General features: G+C 41.5%; 1 protein-coding gene and 1 long non-coding RNA gene across 4 annotated transcripts in view; one reads left to right on the top strand and one right to left on the bottom strand.

The window, feature by feature from the left end:
* STAB2 (stabilin 2) overlaps positions 1-22,438 on the top strand; it is a 74,661-nt gene that overhangs the window by 8,990 nt on the left and 43,233 nt on the right. The window contains 15 exon segments of the mRNA XM_040061955.1: positions 1,062-1,157; positions 1,328-1,453; positions 2,896-3,092; positions 3,835-3,968; positions 7,905-8,038; positions 9,557-9,639; positions 10,295-10,444; positions 11,693-11,836; positions 12,599-12,661; positions 12,754-12,873; positions 13,511-13,564; positions 14,240-14,320; positions 15,238-15,387; positions 20,570-20,656; positions 21,166-21,277. Of these exon segments, the coding sequence (XP_039917889.1) occupies positions 1,062-1,157; positions 1,328-1,453; positions 2,896-3,092; positions 3,835-3,968; positions 7,905-8,038; positions 9,557-9,639; positions 10,295-10,444; positions 11,693-11,836; positions 12,599-12,661; positions 12,754-12,873; positions 13,511-13,564; positions 14,240-14,320; positions 15,238-15,387; positions 20,570-20,656; positions 21,166-21,277 (1,731 nt within the window).
* The window catches only part of LOC120751699 (uncharacterized), a 47,479-nt gene continuing 31,535 nt past the window's right edge, over positions 6,495-22,438 (bottom strand). Inside the window, exon 3 of one of the 3 annotated variants that reach the window (XR_009207751.1) lies at positions 6,495-6,649. This is a non-coding gene — a long non-coding RNA (uncharacterized LOC120751699). Of the gene's footprint in view, positions 6,650-7,019; positions 7,290-20,623; positions 20,867-22,438 lie in introns of those variants that run through there. The other 2 variants (XR_005700516.2, XR_005700517.2) reach the window with 2 other exon arrangements.

The following is a 22,438-nucleotide window of genomic DNA, read 5'->3' as shown; positions in this document are numbered from 1 at the left end:
ATCATGAGCATAATTCTTTTCCAAGAAGTTACTGGAGGATTCAATTACATATCAATTTAAGCTATATTTTACACTTAACCTTTCAGATGTTCGAGCTCCTCCAAGTGTTCTAAAATAAATAAAATATAAACAATGTTCATTTATGGCTAACTGCTTTTCAGTAATACCTTAGACATTCCTGGCTTTTATATTATGACTATTAACATAGGTAGAGAGTTATAAATTAATTAGTACAGGTGATTTGCATGAACATAAGCTATGTTTTTAAGGGGAAGATGATATGCTACATCACTGCAGCTTAAACATGAACTCAGCAATACATTTCTGTGCCTCTTTTAGACTTTTCTGACCTTTTTTAAAAGGCCTTTCTAATCACTGCCATAATTCAAAGAGTTATAACTATAAAGCTTCTGCAGTATATTTAAGACCTCAAAAATTATTTATACATGGGTCTCACAGTTGTCTGGACTGTGACTGCATCATCTTGTGTGCATATTGTCACTGAGTTCATAATCAGAATATAACCAGAAATGAGAGACTATATGAAGATAGAAGTCTGAGACCTCCACAGTGATTAATTACGCTTTTAACTAAATAAATTCTGTTTAGGGAGGGGTAAAAAAAAAAGTCACAAAAGTCATCTCTTCTTGAGGTACTTGAGAGATACAGAGTTGAAGCAAAAACAAACAATAGCTTAACTGTTATTAAAGAGTTCTATGTTACACATTATGTCCAATTTTGGCTTCAAACTCTTAGTCAAATTTTGCAAGTTTTATGGCATTAGTGACAAGTTAAGATTGGTGTTTACAGTGAGTGTCCTGCAGATTTTCAGACCCCGAGCTCTTAACAGCCTTCAAAAATTCTTGTGTTATTTACTGACATACACAACTGCAAGCAGTGATTGCCTCAGTAACAGAAGCCCCTAAGTTCAGGAACTCAGGTCAGAGCCTGGTTTGGCCAAAGCTGCTGGCTGGGACACACACCTTGCTATGAGCAACGACTAACAGTGTGTTTCCAAACACCATGATGGTTCAGTAAAGCTAATCCATTTCTCCCTACAGTCTGTGACTGCATTCATGGAGTATGCAACAGTGGCATTACAGGGGATGGAAGATGCACTTGCTTGTCCGGATACAAGGGGCTCCGCTGTGATCAGCGTAAGTAAGATTTCCCATATGAGATGCATTCAACAGCTATGATAGAGGTAGAACTGGTAAGGACGAGTTGGTCTCATGTTAGTCGTACAAGAGCAACCAAAGGTTCACTGAACCTCAAAGCCTCACACAGCGTGCAGGCGCAGCTTAACCTGTCCCCCTCTGTCCCTCAGCCATAGCCGAGTGCGAGGTGCTGCGGTGCCCTGCAAACTCCAGGTGTGCTGCCTCAGGTGAGGATGGAAAACAGCTGCAATGCACGTGTCTGCCCAGCTTCCACGGGGACGGTACACGATGTGAACGTGAGTAATTTCCATGTCTGCCCCAGTTCTTTGAATACACCACCACTAGTGTTACAGTTCAGATATGGAATGGGCTTTTGAGCCACATCTCACTATCTGATTTTTCTTGGGCTCATATTCTGTACAAACTGGATTCCTTCAGGGTGAAACAAAATCCTAAAATGTGCTTCAGAAGCCCATCCATCCAACTGGTAGCAAGTTACAATCCATGCAATCAGACTAAAGCTAGGAAATCCCCTTGAAATACATAAAGTGGATACTGGGTCATCAGTGCTTACAAATCCACTGCTGCCATATCCCTTTGCTTGCTACAGTTCAGTGTCATAGATTGCTTCCATAAAAATCAACAACAGCAATCAAGGGATTATATTGACTGAGCATCCATCATGCAGCAGCTCAGTTCCATCAGTAACACAAACTCCACAGGCAAGTAAAGTTCATTTTAGCTTTCCCATTCTTCATGAAACAAAGCTAACAGCAGGTCAGCTAGAGGTAAACTCTACCTTAGAGGTGTCTTTATAGATTCCTCAACTTGCCATTGAGTGTCCAAATTAACTGTATAAGAGCCCAGACTTTCTCTTTCCTACTCACTTTATGTCTTATGGTACCAGTTCTTCTTTCTAAACCAATTGCAACAAAGAATATTGTTTAATCTGATGCTGGAAGCACAATTTAGAAGAGGTTGGCTCAGATCAGTCCCAGCTGAGAAAGAAAGGGAGGAAAAGAGGAGAAAACAGTGAGAAGCACCACTTTTTAGGTGAGTCCAGGGCATGCCATCTTCTAGATACAATGTGTGCTTAACTATAACGTAACCTGGACACAAAGGTGTGACAAGATGTTCTCCAAGCACTGCTTGATTTTGAAAAAGAACAAGCAATGCTATTGCCTCAAAAAAATGGTTCATGGAAATAACTAGTGAGCTTCTAGTGCAATCCTGAAAGTAGAAGAGTGTGGAATACTAAAGCACTTGCTGGACAGTTTTCCACGCAGCTGAACTGATGACATTATATTGTTTAACTACCGGAAAGAAAACAGCGAAGGCCTATTGTATTGAGAAATATTTTCCAGCTAATCTAATACGTGCTTAAAGCTTGCACAGACCTCACACCTCCCACCTGACCTTCTCTAGTTAAAATCCACCAGAGAACAAGGAAATAGTTATTATATTTTAATGAGCACTGTTACATGCTTTAAACTGTTTATAACTCAATTTGCCAAGTTAAGGGATCATTTCTGCTCAAAAGCAAACAGTTGGTTGCTACTTTAGCATAAACACATTCCTCCCTTCCATCTCCATGCAGCCACAGTACTTCAGACTTGGCTGTTATGAAAAGTTTAGTCTGCCCAGGCTTTGTTTGGCATGGAGGTGCTCTGGTAAATCCTTGTCTCCAGTTTTAGAGCTGCGGGCAATGATTCATTTACTTCACTTCTTTCTTCACAAGCTATCAACCCGTGCTCCAAAAACGTCTGCGATCCTAATGCCGACTGCGTTTACCTCGGGCCAAATCTGCACAAATGCGCCTGTCGAGGAGGTTACACAGGGGATGGTCAAATCTGCCTGCCCGCAGACCCTTGTCAGGCAGCACACGGGAGCTGCCCTGCACAGTCCAGCATTTGCATCTATGACGGTCCAGGAAAGGTCAGTGTAACTGCCCAAGAAGAAATAGCGCTTCCTCTCCAAAAAGAAGACTTGAGAGTATGGAAACAGCTCTCAAGGAAATCAAACACTATTCCTAGCTTTACCACAAGCCCTGCTGTTGACCAGGAGGGAGTCCTTTTAGCTCCCCTCCGAAAATAGGAAGGGCAACAGTGTTGTTTTTTTCTGGGGTTATTTTGGCTCTGATTTGCCTCCCCAAAATGGAGGCATTGAAATAACTCATCTCCCAGTTATATTTTGTCTCTTTGACCACAGGGGACTTGTAGAACCAGCAGAGTCCTTACACTTGTACAACATATACATGCCTAAATTTAGTTTATTTAGGAAAGAAGCAGTCTGAGTCTTTGAAAACAACCAATGAGCAGCGCTTTACAAAGACTGCATATTATTCATGATGTTGGGAACTGGCTCTAATTTCTGTGCGTAAAACTCGCACCATCGAAAAAGCAACACTTCAAAAGGCCTGGTTTGCTTGGACACCCTGAAGAGCCAAAAAGGGACTTGGTCATTCAGGGTTGTTTTGCAGTTCATGGTCACGTCTCAGTGAAGCGCATATGTCTGAAACACAGGCTGGTGTGTACAAATCTAAGCTTTATATTTGTGTTGGACTCACAAGTTGATTGACCAAGACGCGGTGTTCAACCCCTAGTTCCAGAAATTATGCTGAAATCCACAATTTGTTCACAGCTAATTTTCTCTCCCTTCTCACATTCTTTTGATTTAGTCCCACTGTGAATGCAAGGAGCATTATACCAACTTTGTACCTGGGAAAGGCTGCAGCATGAAGGACGTCTGTGAAACAAACAACACCTGTCATAAAAAAGCCAAATGCTTAACAGTTGCACCGGGACAGATTGCGTGAGTCTTTTTGCTTATGAAACTTTCACACGGTTTCTCTCTCCTTCCCTAGTAAATGTTCTGCTAAAACAAATCCTGTGGATGGACACCTCCTGAAGTTATCTTTAATGGCTTCTTTATCAAGGACAAATCACAAGATTTAATGGGGTTAGGGTCAGCCAATTAACACAGTGTTAGATTTCATCAGGCCATTTGCTAATACCTATTGAGTTTTATTTTTAAATCACTCAGAGGTCATTTCTACACTAGTAAATAAAAGGGACCAAAACCCCTTTTCTCTTCCTCAGGGCAAGCAGTATTGTCTGTCTCACAGCTAAAGTCTCTTCCAAAACAGAGTAACTGCCTCTTGGCAGCAGTCCCTGGCACATTCTGTCCCTTCAACTGTGCCTGGGCAATGCCAGGGAAAATGCTACTTGGTGTGGGCCAGAAACACGCCAGGCAGCATGTTGAAAATTAATCAGCATTAATTGTGGGATAGCACTGGAAACCTGCCTCTTCTGAGTATACTAATACAGATACCACCAGGGATTCTGCTCCCCAAGCTGTGAAAGCAACACCAACCCCAGCAGATTCCTTAAAACCTCAAGTCAAGCAGATGGAAAACTGCAAAACCTCTGGCAGATCTGGCTCTTCCTGTACAGAAATATGCTACACAGACATTAGGAAAAAGGCACAAATGGCACTGAACTCTACAAAGTTCTCTTAAACCACAGAATTTGCCTTATGTGTTTCTATCACCCAGTGATGGCAGGTACTGGGTTAAAGAGCAGTGCCTGAAATAAGAGTTTTTGGGAGCTGAGAGCTTGAACATGAAGGATAATACAGGCCAGTGTTTGTAAATTAGGAACAAATTATCACATAGATGCATAGACAGAAAGCATTAACTCAGGAGAGAGTATCCTTATTGCCAGTCCTTGTGTCATCATGCAGCTTTCCCTTGCAGGGTAATGTCAGAATCACTTCTGCATAAGTTATTGTGCATTTCAAACAAATTTATCTAGAAAATCCCCTAGTTCTCTTCTACAGCCTACTGTGCTACTTGAACTGCTTTCTATAGACTCACACTTAGTACAGAGTACTACCATACTGCACACCATCCATTGGAATTTTGAAATAAAATTCCAAATCAGGAGCTTTCTTCCCTGATTAGTTGTTGTTTCACCATTGTAAAACAAATTTCGAAAGCTGAGAAAGTTTTGGGAATTTTAGAATGGGAAAATTAAAAATGTATTACTGGGGATGGAAAGAACAATTAAAATTCTCTGCGTATCATTCATTTAATGATATTTAATGGCAAAAAAATAAAAAAAATAATGGACTGGGATTGAAATAAAACTTGAGTTAAGGAAAATCCATATATGAAAGAGGAACTTTACAAAGAAAAACATTGATTTGTAGACATGGGCAAAATAAATAGAGTTTGGTAGGTGACAGACTGTATTTTGGCTGCATCTTAGATTTTAAATATATTTGGGATGGCTTTCTTGGGTTTTGTTTGTGTTTGTTTTCTAAAACACAAGGCTATAACAGAGGCCACAAAACTGCATTGCTTTCTTTCTATTTTTGTTTTGGTTTGTTTTTTCAAGAAGGTAGTTGTGCTATTAGCTTTTCCCACACAGACAGTTCTATTTTCTCCAGAACCAAATTATTTGTACAGGAATAAATCTCTCAAATATGTAAAAAACCCAAACACTGGATTTGTGAATATAACACAGCAACCTCCTCAAAAATCATGATCTTATGTAGATCTTTCCTGAGTGAGTGCTGACACTTTCTATAGTGTTGCTTCAGCACAGTAATCATGTTCAGCCTTGCCCAGAAGCTATGAAGCTCCAACCAGTGCAGAATTACACTCTATATTAGATCATAACCTCTCTGGTTTCCAAGGAGAGCTGCAGTTAAACTCTATTATTCCCTCTCTTAATCCCACTCTTATTTTTCCTCTAGGTCTTCAATGTAGAAATTATTAGCTTCATAAACCAAACCCCTATTATAGAGGATTTTGGTAAAATGGAGACAGAAAGCTGAGCTTTCCTCTTCCAGGGAGAAAGAGTTTTTCTTCCCTGAGTAAGCTGAAGTGGTGATAGCTCCCATCTTTTCCAATCCTTCTGGTCTTCCCCATGCCCAGCCAATTCCCAGAAAGTCAATTCCTTCATGAGAAGGTGTGAGGAAACACACAGGTTGAAGGGTTCAATCCCATGCAATAAGTGCTAATCCCTAATTGTTCAATGTTTTCCTTTGGCACGCAAAGGAAAATCCAACTGTGTTACTTGGATTCCCACTCAGTTATGAGCAATATTATCCTCAGGAGAGAAGTTTCAAACTATGCAGGCATTTCTACAGCCCACTGTGCCCCCAGAAATGATAGCCAAAAAAGTTATTATGTTTAACCCCCTGCTTCTTTATGAACATTGGATGAAAAAGAGAGGAGAGCTTTATTTTGAAACCTGGATCTTCTTTGTGCTGTATTTCAGGGGTAGTTCTTTTTTTTTTTTTTTTACTATGCTATTTCTCAGCTCCATTGAAGCCTCAGTTGTTTTCTTCTCTGTTTAGAAGTGGAAGGGAAGCAATTCAGCAACATTTGCTCATCCAAGTTCCCAAGGGGCAGCTGTTCCTCACTCCCAGCTGTAAACCCTTCATCCAGGCTCCATGGTCATGCTCTATTCTGCTCAAGAGATCCCCTTAAAAAGAAGTGGATTCATCCTCAGAATAGCAGCCTTAAAAATTAGGATGCTTTTAGACTGCCATTTTTACCCAGGATCAGAATCAAAGCTTGAGACTCTTGGCCAAAATCTCACCACTCCTCTGAGCCTGTATGCAGCTCCCCAGATCGCAGGGGCTTGTGGGGACTTTCAAATAATATTTCTGCAAGCAGAGAAACAGCAACAGCAGAGACCATACACAGGAAAAAGCAGAGCATCTGGCATCAGGCTGACAGGTGTGTTAGTGACAGGTGTGTGTTTTTAATAACCAGCAGACGCAAATGGTTAATTATAGAAAGGGCATCTTTTGCTGACATGAAGTAATGTTCCTTCTCTAGTGATGCCATTAGGAAAAAAAATCCAAAGATATGAATCATTGTGGAGAGAGATTATATGAATATTGAGCATGCTGCAGACTTAATTGGGAAGGGTACTATTAAATCCAGTGCCTCTCTGTCCATCTCATGGGCACTGTGACTTGAGTCTGCTTTAGATCTCCAGAGTGCTGGGCCAGGAACACATCACTGGCACCTCTCACGGGCTGGAGTCCCCCGGAGACAGACAGGGTGTTACATATGAGATGCTCTTTGCAGAAGAGAGACAGCAACAACACATACACCTAAAAAAGCAGGAGATTTTGCACTGTATCAGAAAAAAAAATATAATGTTAAAAGTACAATTACTATTGCCCAAAAAACTCAAAGGGCAGGGTAACAAACCACCACTTTTCTTTGTTGAAAGGAGAAAACTTTTTCTACAAAACCCACGCAGGTATTCCAAGGACTGATGAGCTGCAATCACCTCCTTTAACTACCATTAATCCTGCCAAACCCCATGTCATGAGTGAGGTGTTCACAAAACAGACTCCCTGCTCCAAGAGTCACACCTGACACCTTTATGCTGTGCCCTCTCCTCACCCACAGACAGGGCGGTTCAGTGGATTTCTGGGCTCCAGCAACCACAACATTTTGGGACCAGAGGCTGCACATAGCCTTTATTCAAAGTTCCTGCAAGACAGACACCACTGTCTCCTGGCCCAGCTAACAGGAGTCCACCACATCAGGTGAGCAGCCATCAGGCTGCCCCACACACTGACACACTTCACAGAAGAGACAAAGAATCAACTGCAACGCACCAGGGCTGCCTGAAAATGCTTTCAGAGAAACCATAGGTAACAACTGGTGCCAGTTTATTGAGAGCCACAGCTAAAAAAAAAATCCCAATCCCTTCACAGGTGCACGTGTGAGGGGGGCTCCGTGGGGAATGGGTTTGTGTGCTATGGGAACATCATGGAGCGCCTCCAAGAGCTGAATGCAGAAGTGGGAGGACAGTGGCAGGACAAGCTGACATCCAGCCTCCTGCTCATGGGTGAGTAACTGCACACAAGCGGAGCCAGCTTCTGCCCAGGGGGCTGATCCAGCCCTGTCTTCCCCCAGCACCCCCTGCTACAGGAAAGTGCCACCCACAGCGTGACCCACATGCTCCCACTGCAAAGCCCCTCAGACCATCCAGAGGCTCTGCTCCTCACCCCGTGAATGCAGTCTGCAAGGACTTCCAGGCAGAACTGCTAAACGTGCTTCCACAACCCCTCACACTTCATTTGATATCGACAGTGGGTTTCCACCCACAGTGTAACCAGTGGGATTACCCCACTCCTTCTCCCTGCCCTCACTGCTTTGGACAAATGAGGTTTGGTCTAGAATGATACACATTAGTCCATCAGAAATACTGGCATTCTCAGTTATCTTGTGAATTGAACAACCTAACAATGAACAAACATTGCTAGAATTGAGCTGAGTCTTTGACTTGAACTTGTAAATGTGGGGGGGGGGGGAAATCCTTCTGTTTAATATCACTTGCTCAGTCCCACAGAGCCCAGCAATTAAAATAAAGACCATGAATTCCTGAACAGAACAGAATAAGAATCCCCCAGAGCTGGCCAAGGTCAAAACCTGGCAGTGACTTTCATACTCAGCACTGAAGATGAGTATTCTTCGCCTCAGTACTGAGCGTTCAGTTGCAGTTTCTTTGTGCATTTCTCCTCATGTGTCTGAAAAGTGCCCAGCACACTGAGTTAACAACAACCCAGATTTTATGCTCTTTGGTTAAGTTTTGGACATAAGTGTGCCATATGATCTACTGGCCAGAAGCTAAAATGGCTTCAACATTACCCACACAGGTTATCTTACAATATGTTCACTCCACACTGATGTCTTTCAAAAGCTAATAATTTATAGATGTTTTGTAGGACAGCATATTAATTTTGAGATAAATTCTCCGTACAACACACTTGTAACAACCGTAAAGATTTTTCAGTTCTGATTCCACACCTCTAGAAAAAGAGCTGAATATCAGAAATATTTAATGCCTTCAACTGCCTTACCAGTCATCTCTCATGCTGCTATCTCGGATACAGAAATAACCTCTGGGTAGCAAATGAATTCTAATTAACTTTCAGTGCATCAGATTTGATCACCAGTCTTATGCTTGCTGATATTTGCAGTACCAGCTGGTTATCAGCAGCGTATTTCTCACCCCACAGAGACTGAATTGATTTAAAACAGAAGGCTGTATTCCTGTAAGGACACATCTCCAAAGAAACTGCTGGGTTTGTGTTCTTACTCTGGTTTGCATGCCACAGAATCCAGGCTGCCAGGAGCATCCTGAACGTTTTGCCTCATTTTGTGTCAAATATGCAGCAGTACCTGGATTTCACACTCCATCTCTCTCTCATCCTTTAATGACTTGGACTTTGGAATCTTAAAATAATATTTAATATTCAGATAATATTGTTGCTTATTCTCCCCTCACAGCTTTGCACAGTCCCTTTGTTGAATGTGCTTTTCAATAGGCATTTAAACTTTTTTTATTCCCTCTTCTCATAAGAAAATACCTATGAATGGCAGCTGAGCACTCTGGGACCATTTACTGTGCTTGTACCGACAAACAAGGGACTCAAAGGTACAAATGTAAGTAAACAAGAGAAAAGGTTTCACATGGGGGGGATTTGGCTTCTGCAGAAATATCATCTGTGTTGTAAGTGTTTTGATTCAGCAGATACAGATAATTTGCTCTTGTACACTTCTGGTCACATTTAAATCTAGAAGCTACAGACTGCATTTTTCTCTCTTGAAAAAAAAACCAAAATAATTTGGTGAGTTAGGGTAGAACGCTGTCACACCTGAAGTAAATTCTGGATTGTCTTACAGACTATGCTCAAAGCCTTTTCACTCAGTTGAGACAGGGGTCGAACTAAGATCTGAATTGTCAGCAGCAAGGCCTGCAGGCACAGTTTACATAAGGGGGATAAAAAAATATGATGGCTTTAGTGAAAAAAATAAAAAAGAGACTGACATGTAAGTAGCACCTTCCACTGACACCAGGACAATTCTGGAGGCACCTGCTGCTCATGTAGGGACATAAGGGTACGATGTGAGCTGAAATGAAAACAAGAGAGGTCTCCTCATTTTCAGATTCCTTCACCTTGCTTCAGGGCAAAGTATGTAATTTCAGGCTGTAACAACTGAAGAGAACAAAAAACATTAACCATGGTTTTTTGGGTTTTGGGGTTTTTTTAAGATAAAGCCTGCATTGAAATAAATCTCTGTTCCTCTGTTTTTCTAGATAAAGGATCTTCTGAAAAATAAGCAGAAAGCCCAGTACTTCGTTAAACTCCATATTATTGCAGGTCAACTGAACACCAGTAGCTTGAAAAATGCTAACGTTATATACACTCTGACTGGCAAGTCAGGAGAGATGTCAAAGGGAGAAAAAGTAAGTGGCCTTTCAGCCTCCCACAGAAAGAATAGTGCCCTCTGTTCCTCTTACAAGGAGTAGGAAAGCTCTTTTTGCAGGGAGACATCATGGTGAAGATAATTACTGGATTATGAAAAGCTACAGCTGTGGCCACGCATTTACAAGGAGTTCAAGTTTGAAACCTCACTGGCATCCAAGTTCCCACTCAAACCAGCGAAAGAAAAGTTTCCTTTAGTCATGCATCAGCAGTGAGTGGCTTGGCAGGCTAACACAGACTGGCCTAAAATGTTTGCTAAAATGAAGTTATCTTAAATCTGCAGGTGTGACCAACAGCTGGGGGGGCAGGGGGTGGGCATTAAGAGAGCCCAGGTGAAGCAAGAGGTGGCAGGGGGAGGAATTTACGCAGGGAACCTGCAAATACTGCTCACGTGGAGCAAACACTGACTGAGCTGCAGATCCCATTTGCCACCGAGCATCAGCAGCCTTGGAACAATGCAGCAAATGGAAGTCTTCAGCAGAGATAGAACACACGGCAATTAATGAAAAATACATAGCAAAGTTCATCATTAGCCCTGATTATCTAATGTCAGTAAACATGAGGGCAGTCTGATTCCACAGTTTAAAAGACTTGTTCTTTATGGATGATACACTAGATTTTGTAATCTGGAATTATTATTCTTGGTCCATTATGTGTCCCTTGATGGATTGAGCCTATGTGGAAGCAGAAATCAAGTACTTCTCATGTTTTGCAGTAGATCAGTGGCATCTGAGCAGAGATATCTATTTTGTATGTTCAGTGAGTACACACTCCATTTGTAACAGGAAAGTATCCTTGCTGTCTGAGCCCTGTTTGTTTCCTGAAGGCTTCAGTACAGTGCAGAATCAGCAACATTTTATTGTTTTAAATATATATAGAATATAAGGAAATTTATAGAAGTTGACCTTTCCAGTAAAATAATATTTTAAATCATTTCCTGGCAGATTTTTATTACTGGCAGTCACCAGAATACTTTCAGGTACACTGAAATCCCCTCAGAGCATCTCTCTGTTTCTCTTCTGAATTTTGCTGTCCTGAAGCAAAAGAACATGGTCCTGATCCAAAGGAATTTTTTCCATCTCCTTGACAAGCATTGGAAGCAAGCTTTAGCTTCCCCAGATTTAAATTGTTCAGGTGTTGGCAACAGGAGGAGGGCCTTCAAGCTGTGTACTCACTCTGCTCTCATTTCATAATAAAGAATTCAGTAATCATTTCCTGGCTTCTTTCAGGATAATCAATTAAGGATTAGAATCCAAGGAGGAAGGGGGAAGGGAAAAATTTTGCAGGGAGATATTATTGCTTCCAATGGAATTTTGCACATTATTGACAAAGCCATGGACAACGTGGAGCCTACATTTGAGAGCAGCAAAGAGGTGAGCTGTAAGTTATATCCATGCAATGTCAAACTTTCTCTGGAAATAGTTTCACATTAAATGACTGTGAAGGGGGGTGACTGACAGAAACTAAAGAAACTCTACTGAGCCATTGCACATAAACTCACAGAAGCAACATTCAAAGTGAAAAGTAATGACACAGTTTCCACAGAAAACAGACCATCACCCCTCTGCCAAGCTGGTCCGTGGAGGGTTTGGATGTTCTCACTGCATCTGAGTGGCTCCTTGGAAAATTTGCAGTCATGATCAGTGAATTTCACTGAATTCCAGAATCGCACCCTAAAAGGAGGGATATCTGTACAGATACCAGGCAAGACTTGAATTCAAAGTTTCAATTCCTTCCCCTAAAAAGCTACTATTTTTAAAAATTATGATTTTAAATGCTTTGGGGTTTTTGGTGTCCAGCTTATCAGGCTTGCTTAAAAGTTCTCCTCCTTATGTTGCATTTGTCAAATATTTTACTCCTCAACCTTTTTTTAGTGGGGATGAAGAGATAAAAACCCTTCCCCCCCCCACACACAGCTGTATTTCAGGACAAATACAAAATCTAACTATAAACCAGCATAGCACCAGGAAAAACATGCTGCCATCTCAGTCACTTCCAAGCACCACCAGCCCCCCAAAATGAAATGTATTCACTAACAGCTGGGACTCACACAGTAAGTCAAGAAATGCCTCATAAGAACTGGTGTTTATTCCATGTTCCCAACTAGAACAAATCTTACTTTTATCCTATTTCAGAAAACCATAATGTCAGTACTTCAAGCTAATGGAAGATACAGCAAATTTACATCTTTGATAGAGGTAAGGACCCAGAAAAAAAATTACATAAAGCTACTTTCAGATGTTCGTTGACATTAATATGTAATTTCACTTTTATTTTTAAACCTAAACAGAAAACTGGCCTAGGAATGGATTTACAGCAGGACAACCGGCCTTACACAGTCTTTGTTCCAAGTAACGAGGCTCTGAGTAACATGAAAGCTGAGGTTCTGGATTACCTGCTTTCTGCAGAGGTACAGTCTTTCTATAAGGTGAATCCTTCTCAGATAGCAGACAGATAGGAGATGCATACATGCATTGTTCAGAGTTCATCTAAATTAGCTCCCATGATCAAGGTTGAAAGCCATCTCCAACAGTTAAATATCAAGACATCACCTAGAGAGGAAGAGGATCTGGGGTCTCCCATCACATCTAGGGATGATGTTCCTCCACACCAGGCCCCCAAACCTCTGCTTTTGCCCAGACATCACAGCCTGGACAGCCACAATGGCACAGCCCCAAAACCTTTCCTGAAATCCATCGCCCTTGGTAGGAGCAGTCAAGGGAAGTTGCCACAAGGGCCTCACTGGATGGGAGTCACTGCTGATGGGGTCCCAGGAGGTGCATATTGGTGTCCTGTCCCCTGGACACCTCTTGCCTGTCCCAGCACACATGCATGTCATGGAAGGCCCATATCAAAATAAAACATGGTGTAAGGTGAGGGCATGGATGCCAGGATGCCTGCCACAAGCTGAGCACCCCCACTGACCCAGGGCTTTTCTGGTATACCAGCCAGTGATGCTGTTTCTCACCCCCATGTCTGACCAACAAGCCAGACTGGGTTTCTGAGGCTCATTTTGAGCTAAACCAGGCTCTTTTCTGCACCGGCAGGGTTCCTGGAAGTTGCTGGAGCTGGTCCGATATCACATTGTCTCCAACACTGAGGTGAGCACAGCTGCTCTGCCAGCCCAGAGTGCAAGAGCAAGAACCCCTGTCAGGACTGCAGGCACGAGTAGCAGGAAAAGGACTTACTGCCATTGAAATCAAACTATCTCTGAGCCTATTCTGTTAAAATCAGTCTTCTGGTTTTCAGAAAGAGCTGGTTTTTCATCCTCCAAGCAAGCCCCCTGTTTTTCCTGGGGGGAAGTTCATCCCCACCCCAGTCTCTGTTGTGGGAAAGAAGGAAAGAAGACTGTATCCTTAATGAAGGGCTCCATTTAAATCATCTGACGTAGTCACTCCCAGCATAAGGAATGGGATGGGGAGGAACAGAGGGAACATGAGAATCATGTGTACCTTCATGGTACCAGCACCACGCCAATGGTTTATGGATGCAAAGAGGGCTATTTTTAGAGACAGGTATTAACTTTAATTAGACTGATTGCTATAATTGGAAGAAAAATTAATATTCTTTTGAGCAATAAGGTCCTTACATGCAGGAACCAGCAAACTCAGTCATAATTTAATGACACTAACTTTGTTACACAAGTTGGTCTGTCAATGCAAGGCTGACCACATTGATAATTTTGTCACCCCGAAGGAAGTCTTTCTTGTGAAATCTGTCTGAATTTGAGGAGTAATGATGTTATGCTTCTCTCAACCAATTTATGTTCATTTCAGCTAGAGGTTGCCAGCCTTGTCTCAATAGAGCACATCAGGACCATGGCAAAGCAGTTCATTCACTTCAACAGGACCAGCACTGTAAGTCACAGCCCCCACCTGTGAGCAGCTCACTCTGATCAAGGCAACTGTGCATGCAGGGGGAATAAAAAAGGGAATAAGGGGAGGCATTAGCTGGGGAATTTCTTGCTATAATGAGGCAGGAATTTTCAACTTTTCATTCCCACCTACTGTTAACATTAATATTACAAAGGATGCCAAGCAAATGATAGATATATAAGGACAGCCTACAGGGGTTTTGTCCTTATGATTATCCACAGTCCAGGACTGATCCTCAATCATGCTTATTTAAAAAAATCTGCCTTATTTAAAAAAAAAAAAAATCTATCTAAAATATTTAAAATTATTCTGTCACATTCTTCTTCTCTTTTTAGTATTATAGTCTCTGATCCTGATATACCTAGTGAACACAATTTTTAAAGTGTTAATTTTTCAGTAGTTGTGCAAAACCAAATGCTCTTTTAGGTTAGCTTCCTTCTCTTCTGGAGTAGAGATGCACCTACAAAATTCTCGTAAGGGCAGAGCAGCTGCAGGAGTAAATACCAAAAGAATAGGTTTTTTCTCTCTCCTGTGAATTTGGATACATCCCAGATTCTCTCTCACTCTCCCTCGTCCTCTATCAGAGGGAACATCAAGGCACATTTAAACCCACTGAAATCAGTGCCTGAAGGCATCAGTAGTCTTCTCATTGTGGCCAGTCTGTTATCCACCACTACCACAGGCTGACAGGGCAGATTCATAGAAAAACTTTAGATACCTCTGTTGAAGATTAATATTCAAGAAAATACAAAATATATGTGTGCTTCTTGCATAAACAAGCATAATTAAAATTAGGCAGCAAATTCAAAAGCAAGTAACCTTAAACATTTAAAATTAAACCATCAGAAACTGAAGAGCTAAAAACTATTGATTATTAATAATAATTTATTGTTTCATAGGGAAAAGTCTTAGTGAGTGGCACAAAAATGGAAGAAACCGATATTGTTGCAAAAAATGGCCGCATTTATACCCTTGAGGGTGTTCTCATCCCACCCACAATCGTTCCAATCCTACCACATCAGTGTGATGAGACAAGTCAGGTCACAAAGGTAAGAGAATCACAATGAATCTGTATCTCCAACTCTTCTGTACAAGGCATTCCATCTTCCTCTTTAATTTACTAACTTTCTCTGATATCATCCATTTGAAAGAGATATTTTTAGAAATAAATGTATCAATGGTCACTAGCATGACTGCAAAGAGGGAATCATATGAACACATCCTATATAATTTTTAAAAAATCTAGTTGTTGCATTAACCCTTTGAAATACCCTTTGTGTCTCCAGTCCAACTCTTTCCTCCAGTTCCTGGATACCATCTGGAGTACGTGGGAATATACAAGTGTCATGCTCTCGGGGAAAACTCTTCCCTGTTTCTCAGTGAAACTACTCCAGATCAGTATTTTCCTTTTCACTAAATATGCAGAGAAAGGAAACAGCAAAGTAAAATATTAACATAATAATTTTATATTTAGAGATTAGAAATATGTTATTTTCAGCAGCCACAATTTCCCCTAGCCCTGTTTTCCTTCAGAAACAAAACTGCTCATATTTAAAAAGGTGGATTTTGGCAAACCTTTTAGGTAACACAGTACAGACCTTTACTTGGTAACATTCAGATGCTATTTCTGGTAAGAGGGCGAATGTCAGACCAAACTTTTCACTTGGAGTAAGCACAGCTCCAGCGAGCTGCCTCTGGACGGTGTTCAAGCTCGTATCTGGGCCAGTAACAGTTCCGGTACAAAAGGAAAACATTTAATGTCTTAGCTTACAACAGTCCAGAACCACAGCCTGGAAAGAGGTTCCCAGCTGATCTGGACAGCATCAAAATGTAATGAAGAAAACACTGGCAGTAAAGATCTATTACCTCTGGCAATAACTACAAAGTGCTGTATGTGCAATATAATCATAAACCAGACAGAGCTCTAAGCAGCAATCTCTGATGCAAAAAGCAATCCACACCTAGAACACTCCAATAATCTGAATTCCTTACCAAACACCTACCAAAAATTATGTCCAACATCAATCAATCCTAAAGCAACAGACAAAAAAATTTTTAAAGACAAAACAAACACTGTCGGTCACAAAAATTATTCCCCAAATTTAAGTTAGGCACCTCTGTCAGCCTGGAAACCTTCATGCATATTTAAAAATATAGTTATATGTTCCAAGATGTAAGCAGAGCCCTGCTAGCCAGGAAAACACAAAGGAGCAAGGGCTTTTGCAGTTTTCACTCTGCATCTAGCATTTCCATCATTCTATGAAAACAAGAGTAACAACACCTAATAAGTACTACTGATATTTAAAGAGAGTTAAAAGACACAAACCTTGTAGGAGCTGGTAGATCTACACATTTACAACAACTTTGCATCCCTAAAAATGAAACTTTTAGGCTAATGCATACTTATCCATGTAACCATATCCAAATGTTGAAAGCTGCACCTGAGCCTCACTGAAGGACAGCAGGGCTTATTCTTAATGTCACAAAGAGCACAGAAGGGACAACAGGTTCTCAGTCCCTGCCTGATGTGTGGACTACAGCCAGTTTTGATGACCTCTGACAATTGGTGCACGGAGCACCGAAGGAGCAGCTGACCCCAGTTCCCTGCTCCACCCTCCCCCAGAGATCATCACCCCTGTGGCAGATTTGATGGGAATATATCTCTGTGCTCCAATTACTTCACCATAAAGGCAGTGTATCAATCTACTACTGAAAAGAGGCAGATCTGACCTTGCCTGGAGATGCAGACACTCTTGTCTGTCCTCTGCTGGGGCGTGGCAGAAGAGAGAGATCGGACTTCCATCCTCAGGAAAAGGAGGGAACAGGTACACCTGGCTGGGACCAGTCCAGGGGGACAAAGGGACTGAGGAGGTGACACCGTGGCACTGAGCAGCAAGGAGAGCAACACCAACAGGGGGAAATATTGCCCACAACAATCAGCCAGATTTTTAAGTTCTAAAGGAGCAAAGGTGCACTTACAGGAATTTTCAGAAACACAGAGAAAGGCAAGACCCAGCATCAGCTTCAGACATGACTATGCAGCTTACAAAAGAGCTTTTATAATGTCTAAACATATTTGCCAAAATACATCTGACCCACAGACCTTTAAAACATAGTAGTGGCATTGGTACCTCAGCTATTTGCTGCACAAATGCTTTTGTAAGTCTGGTCCTTTATTCTTTTTAAGTCCTGTACAACATGAAGGACTACTAAATCCAAACCAGTACCTGATTCTTTGCCCACAGCTCCAGTGATAAATCTGTGGGAGAAATTCCATAATTCAGGTTTATATTCTCCTGTCAAATGTCTACAAAACACAATGATGTAACACATCAGATTCTGGGTCTAGGATTTATGCTAACTTGATTGAAAAACAAGACATCGATAGTCACAAGGACCATAGCTTTGACAAACTCCATATCCACACTCTGAAAGGTTCAACTTTTCTGAAGTTACTGCACGTTGAGCTTGCAGAGAATTCACCTTTAAAACTGCCAATGTAGTTTATATCCCCTCAGCAATGTACTTGCCAGCCTCTGTCACTATCACATGGTGATAAAGCTAGTCAGGAAAAGCAACCAAAGGGTGAAGACAAAAAAAAAAATCTTTGTACCACTGGATCATAATGGAGTATAGTGTCTATGATGTAGAAGCAAAAAATGTTTTTCTCTTTGCCGCCTATACACAAGACAAATTTCTGTTCACAGTGCCTGCATTCTAGACTCAACCAATCTGTGGTTTTCCAGAAAGAAATAAAATATTCTCATAGAAGTTAAATGTGTAGACTTCACTAGACTCTCAGACAATATTAGTTAACTCACAGGACTGAGTTGAGTAGAGGACACCAGTGCATTCATGTCCTTGTTTTCTTCTGCTGAGAAACCTTCATGTTCATTAAAAGAAGGGGGTGAGGGAAGGAAAAATGGGGAAGGAAAGGAGAAGGTGGAAATGAACAACCATTTTTCAAGAATCAGAGCCAACAGATATAGCCCTGGTGCTGCCCTTTGGTTCCAGATTCATGCTGTAACACTTAGAAGTCATAAAACAGAGGTACTTTAAAATTACAGGGTACACCATCCTGCAGAAGTATGCACCTCAGCAGTTGATATAATGCCTTTTCAAATCCCTATCCCTGTTGTTTCCATCTAGGATGTGTGCAGGTCGTTTACAATATGCACTGGCTCCCTGTCCCCAGGATGCACAGCGCATCCTAAGTGATGTTTCCCATCAGACTCACCAGTTGTCCAAAGGCACAGGGGGAAGGCATGCCCATATTTTGGTCACTGCTCTCCCAATATAGAGAGCAAAAGAACCACATACGAATACAGCAGACCGCATAAAAATACAGATATAGATGATACCTTCATCTCTTTTTGGCAATAATTGAATCATCTGATAATTTCAGCATTATTTTGTTTGCTGTTGCAAAATTCCCTGTATACTTCACAGAAGTTCTTACTTGTTTCTCAGGTAGAGTAAGTCCTATTTCAGCAGAGGGAAGATGTGAGGAATGAGAATGAATATGATGATGCTTTGAGAGTTAATAAACTGAATATGTTTAAAATAGACCTCACATCTGTTAGAAGTTTCCTTTTGATTAAGCATTCTCCCTGAAGTAACAGTCTGCAGACACAGGTTCAGGAAGGATTGAAGATCTCCCATCTGCTTTGTATCTAAGAGATGCAAATTTAGCTGCATATTTCTCCACATACAAAATTCAAGTCAAGCTACCACAAGAATGTTATTCCCCATTTTATAAAAATTGACTGATAGCAGTCCTGTAAACCAGTACTCAGAAGCAATGAAAAGAAAGTTCATATTGTGAAAAATACATAATCTAATGAAATTTTAAAATGCAATACCAGCAAGGTGCTTTCTGTTCTCCAGGTAAATTATGCTGTGATATTAAAACTGTATCACAGAACTCTGTGTAGCTTAGAAATATTACTGTCCCCCTTTTGTGCATGTTCCAGCCTTTCTCAAAACAGAGGTGCATTATTGAACGCCCAAACTTTCAAAAAAATCGACTGTGCCAGAGCCTGCAATGTAACAGCAAAGCTATAGAATTACAGCTCCTTAAGGAGAAATGTATGTAAAGGTTTTCCAAAATATTGCCTTATACACGCTGAACTTTCCTTTTGGAGTTGAAAGATGTTTAGACACGTCCACGTAGCTTCCATGTACTGCAACACCAGGCTGAGAGGAGCTAGTGTACATCCAGAGCTAAATACCAGGGAAAATCCAGATTAGCTTTCACATGCCATTGAAAACAGCACACTCAAACTCTGCCATGCAGGAGTTTTCACATGAGGCTCCAAGCCCAGGTGTATTCATTTTCCCATACAGCTTCACCTATGAAGAACCAGACAATTCATCCTCTCCTGGTCCCAGCCACTCCTGTCCCAGGACTTCTCATGATATTGGACAACAATGAGTGGAAAACACTCACAAGTATCACACCCCAACTACTGCTTGGGAAGTCTAGTTTTTACAGAAGTCATTAGCCCCTGAGAAGTACTTACACCATTCCGGCCTCTGGGGCTCCTAAAGAGGCTTCTGCACTTTACGAGCACCACTTAGTGACAGGCAGATAAGTCTGAAAACTGTAAGCTTTGCAAGCCTTTTGCTAATTCCTAGTTCTCTTGAATCACACATGCAAATGAGTATTTTCTAATACACGTCTTCTTTATAAATACATGGATCAAGAAGCCATTTCACAAATAAAACAACAGATACTACTGAAAGGGCCATTTGGAGCTGCATGGTGGCTAAATCCCACCCTGGTGCAAAGGGGAAGGAGAAAGATCAAAGCAGCATGTCTGGCTGTTATAGCATCTCCCTGGAGCGAAACATCCTGAGGTTCCTGATCTCAGATTCCGAGGATACTGTCTTCATCCTAATTCCACTGCACTCCCACTGGCAAATATGAGACTGCACACAGTATGAGCAGATCCCACTGGCATGTTCATAAATGGGGACAGGATGGGGACTTCTAACACTGAGTCTGATAAGAACAAGGGCAATATCTAGTGGTCTCTGCATTCCCTTATTGAACTGTCAATGCCATTCCTGGTTTTTAATGAGGCCATTGCAGAGCCGGTTCTGGTTCAACACGAGGCTTTTCAGAGACAGTTATCCCTGCAGGCCTTTCCCAGAAGGGCAAAACACAATAAAGATTCACTGCCTCTGCCCTAAGGCACTGAAAAAGGAGATATTTTCTTTATTTTGCAGGAACCAAAATGTTGCAAAGGCTTCTTTGGCCCTGACTGCAGACCATGTCCAGGAGGTTTCTCCAAACCGTGCTCTGGAAATGGGCAGGTAAGCAAAGCATCCAGCAGCACCCTGCCCTCCATGGGGGGGAAAGATGAGCTGCGTCCCAAAGGTCCCTGGAGCATTTCTGCACAACGGGAATATTGGGCTCCACCAGGGCTGCCCCCTTCATCCAGTGTTGGCCATGACTTTCAGGTTCAGTCATACGTAGGAGGGAAGTTGAATCTGTCACCTCTCAGATGTCCAAACAGCAGGTTCCTGGGGTTCCAACACACAGGCAAGGCTGAGTGGCCCATTCTCATGCTTTTATTTGCATAGCACAGAGTAATGACCCAGCACACTATTCTCACATAAAAACCGCAAAGGAATGTAGAATGTATAACACCAAAGAAAAAGCATAAGGAAAGCTTTTGCTTTGATACACCTTTTTCAGCAAAACTGGGTTCTTCCTGAGAATCTATCAGAGTCACAAAATATGGACACACATATAGTCTCTTTTCTAGGGTAAAGATTTGTTTGAATTCATACATAACAATCACTTCTCTTCCATATCACAGTGTATGGATGGCCTGGATGGAAACGGGACTTGTGTTTGCTCTGAGGCATTTCAAGGCTTGAGCTGCCAGTTCTGCTCAGACCCTGGCAAATATGGACCTCAGTGTGACAAAGGTAACTGCAGCTCTATAGCTTCAGCACAAGAGCATGGGCTATTTCTTTTGGACCCCAGTGATGATCTGCTAGGAGTTAACTGGTTGGTAAACAGCCCCTGTGGAGGAAGAGCAAGATGGACCTGGAGTATTTTCATTTCCTATTTCAAAGGGACACATCATAAGGCCAGGGTCAGTGTAAATATTCTAAATTACTTTTTTCAGAGGTCACAGCTTGTTTTATACTAATTTATTGTTCTTTTGGTTTCTGTCTCACTCACACAAGTAATTGAAAGGAAAATCTTTACTATTCTGTTCCCATCTGCTATTGTCCACAGCAGAACAAATTCTGCCTGCAATGACAAACACATGTAATCTAAGAACAACTAGATCTACAAACAAGTCATGTTTAGGCCACTTAACTATCCTTAGTGAATAATTTCTGCTCTGTTTTATAGCTTATAGTTCTGCACTGACAGATTTAATCCTACTGAGCCAAACCATAACACATTTGAGAGTCTACAACATCAAATATAAATACATTCTTCATCTACAAAACCATTTTTAGCCTTTGTTACGAAGCAGCCTGCCATTCATGAAGCACAGCTTACTTGAAGGTTCAGAGGTACATGGACAAAAGCTGAGACACAAATCCCATAATAAATGGTGGTAGTTCCTAAGCTCCAGTCCCACCAAAGTAATAAGTGTTTGCTTTACTAGTCACCACTGGCATTTCTTTGGAATTCACAAAGCTTTCCTTCTAAGTTTTTTGGGCACATTGCTGTGCCTCCAGCAGCACTAATCCACCCAGTCCTAGTAAAGTGCTGATAGGTCTGTGTACCCAGCACTGTGCAATCTAGGATCTGTGGGCTCAGTGTGTAAAGGCTTGCCCTGTCACTGAAAGCACAGCAAAAGTCATGCAATGAATAACTTTAATAGTCTAGGACATAGCATTTTGTTCCTACTTCTCTGAAGCACTTTGAAATTCATTGGTAAGAGCAGTGTAAAAATACAACAGGTTTTAAATAGTTATCCATAAAACATACCTGAAAAACTACAGTTATGATTAACAAACAAGCCCTCCTCTTGAAAAAATAGGAAGAGCTGATTCATAAAAAATGCTGTTAAGGGATAAATGCCTTTTTCCACTGTGGAATTGCACATTATGATTTATCTCTGGTAG

This window comes from Hirundo rustica, chromosome 4 (assembly GCF_015227805.2).
Source record: "Hirundo rustica isolate bHirRus1 chromosome 4, bHirRus1.pri.v3, whole genome shotgun sequence".
Lineage (NCBI taxonomy): Eukaryota > Metazoa > Chordata > Aves > Passeriformes > Hirundinidae > Hirundo > Hirundo rustica.
Note: the sequence above shows the minus strand (reverse complement) of the source record. Positions and strands in the feature narration are given on the sequence as shown.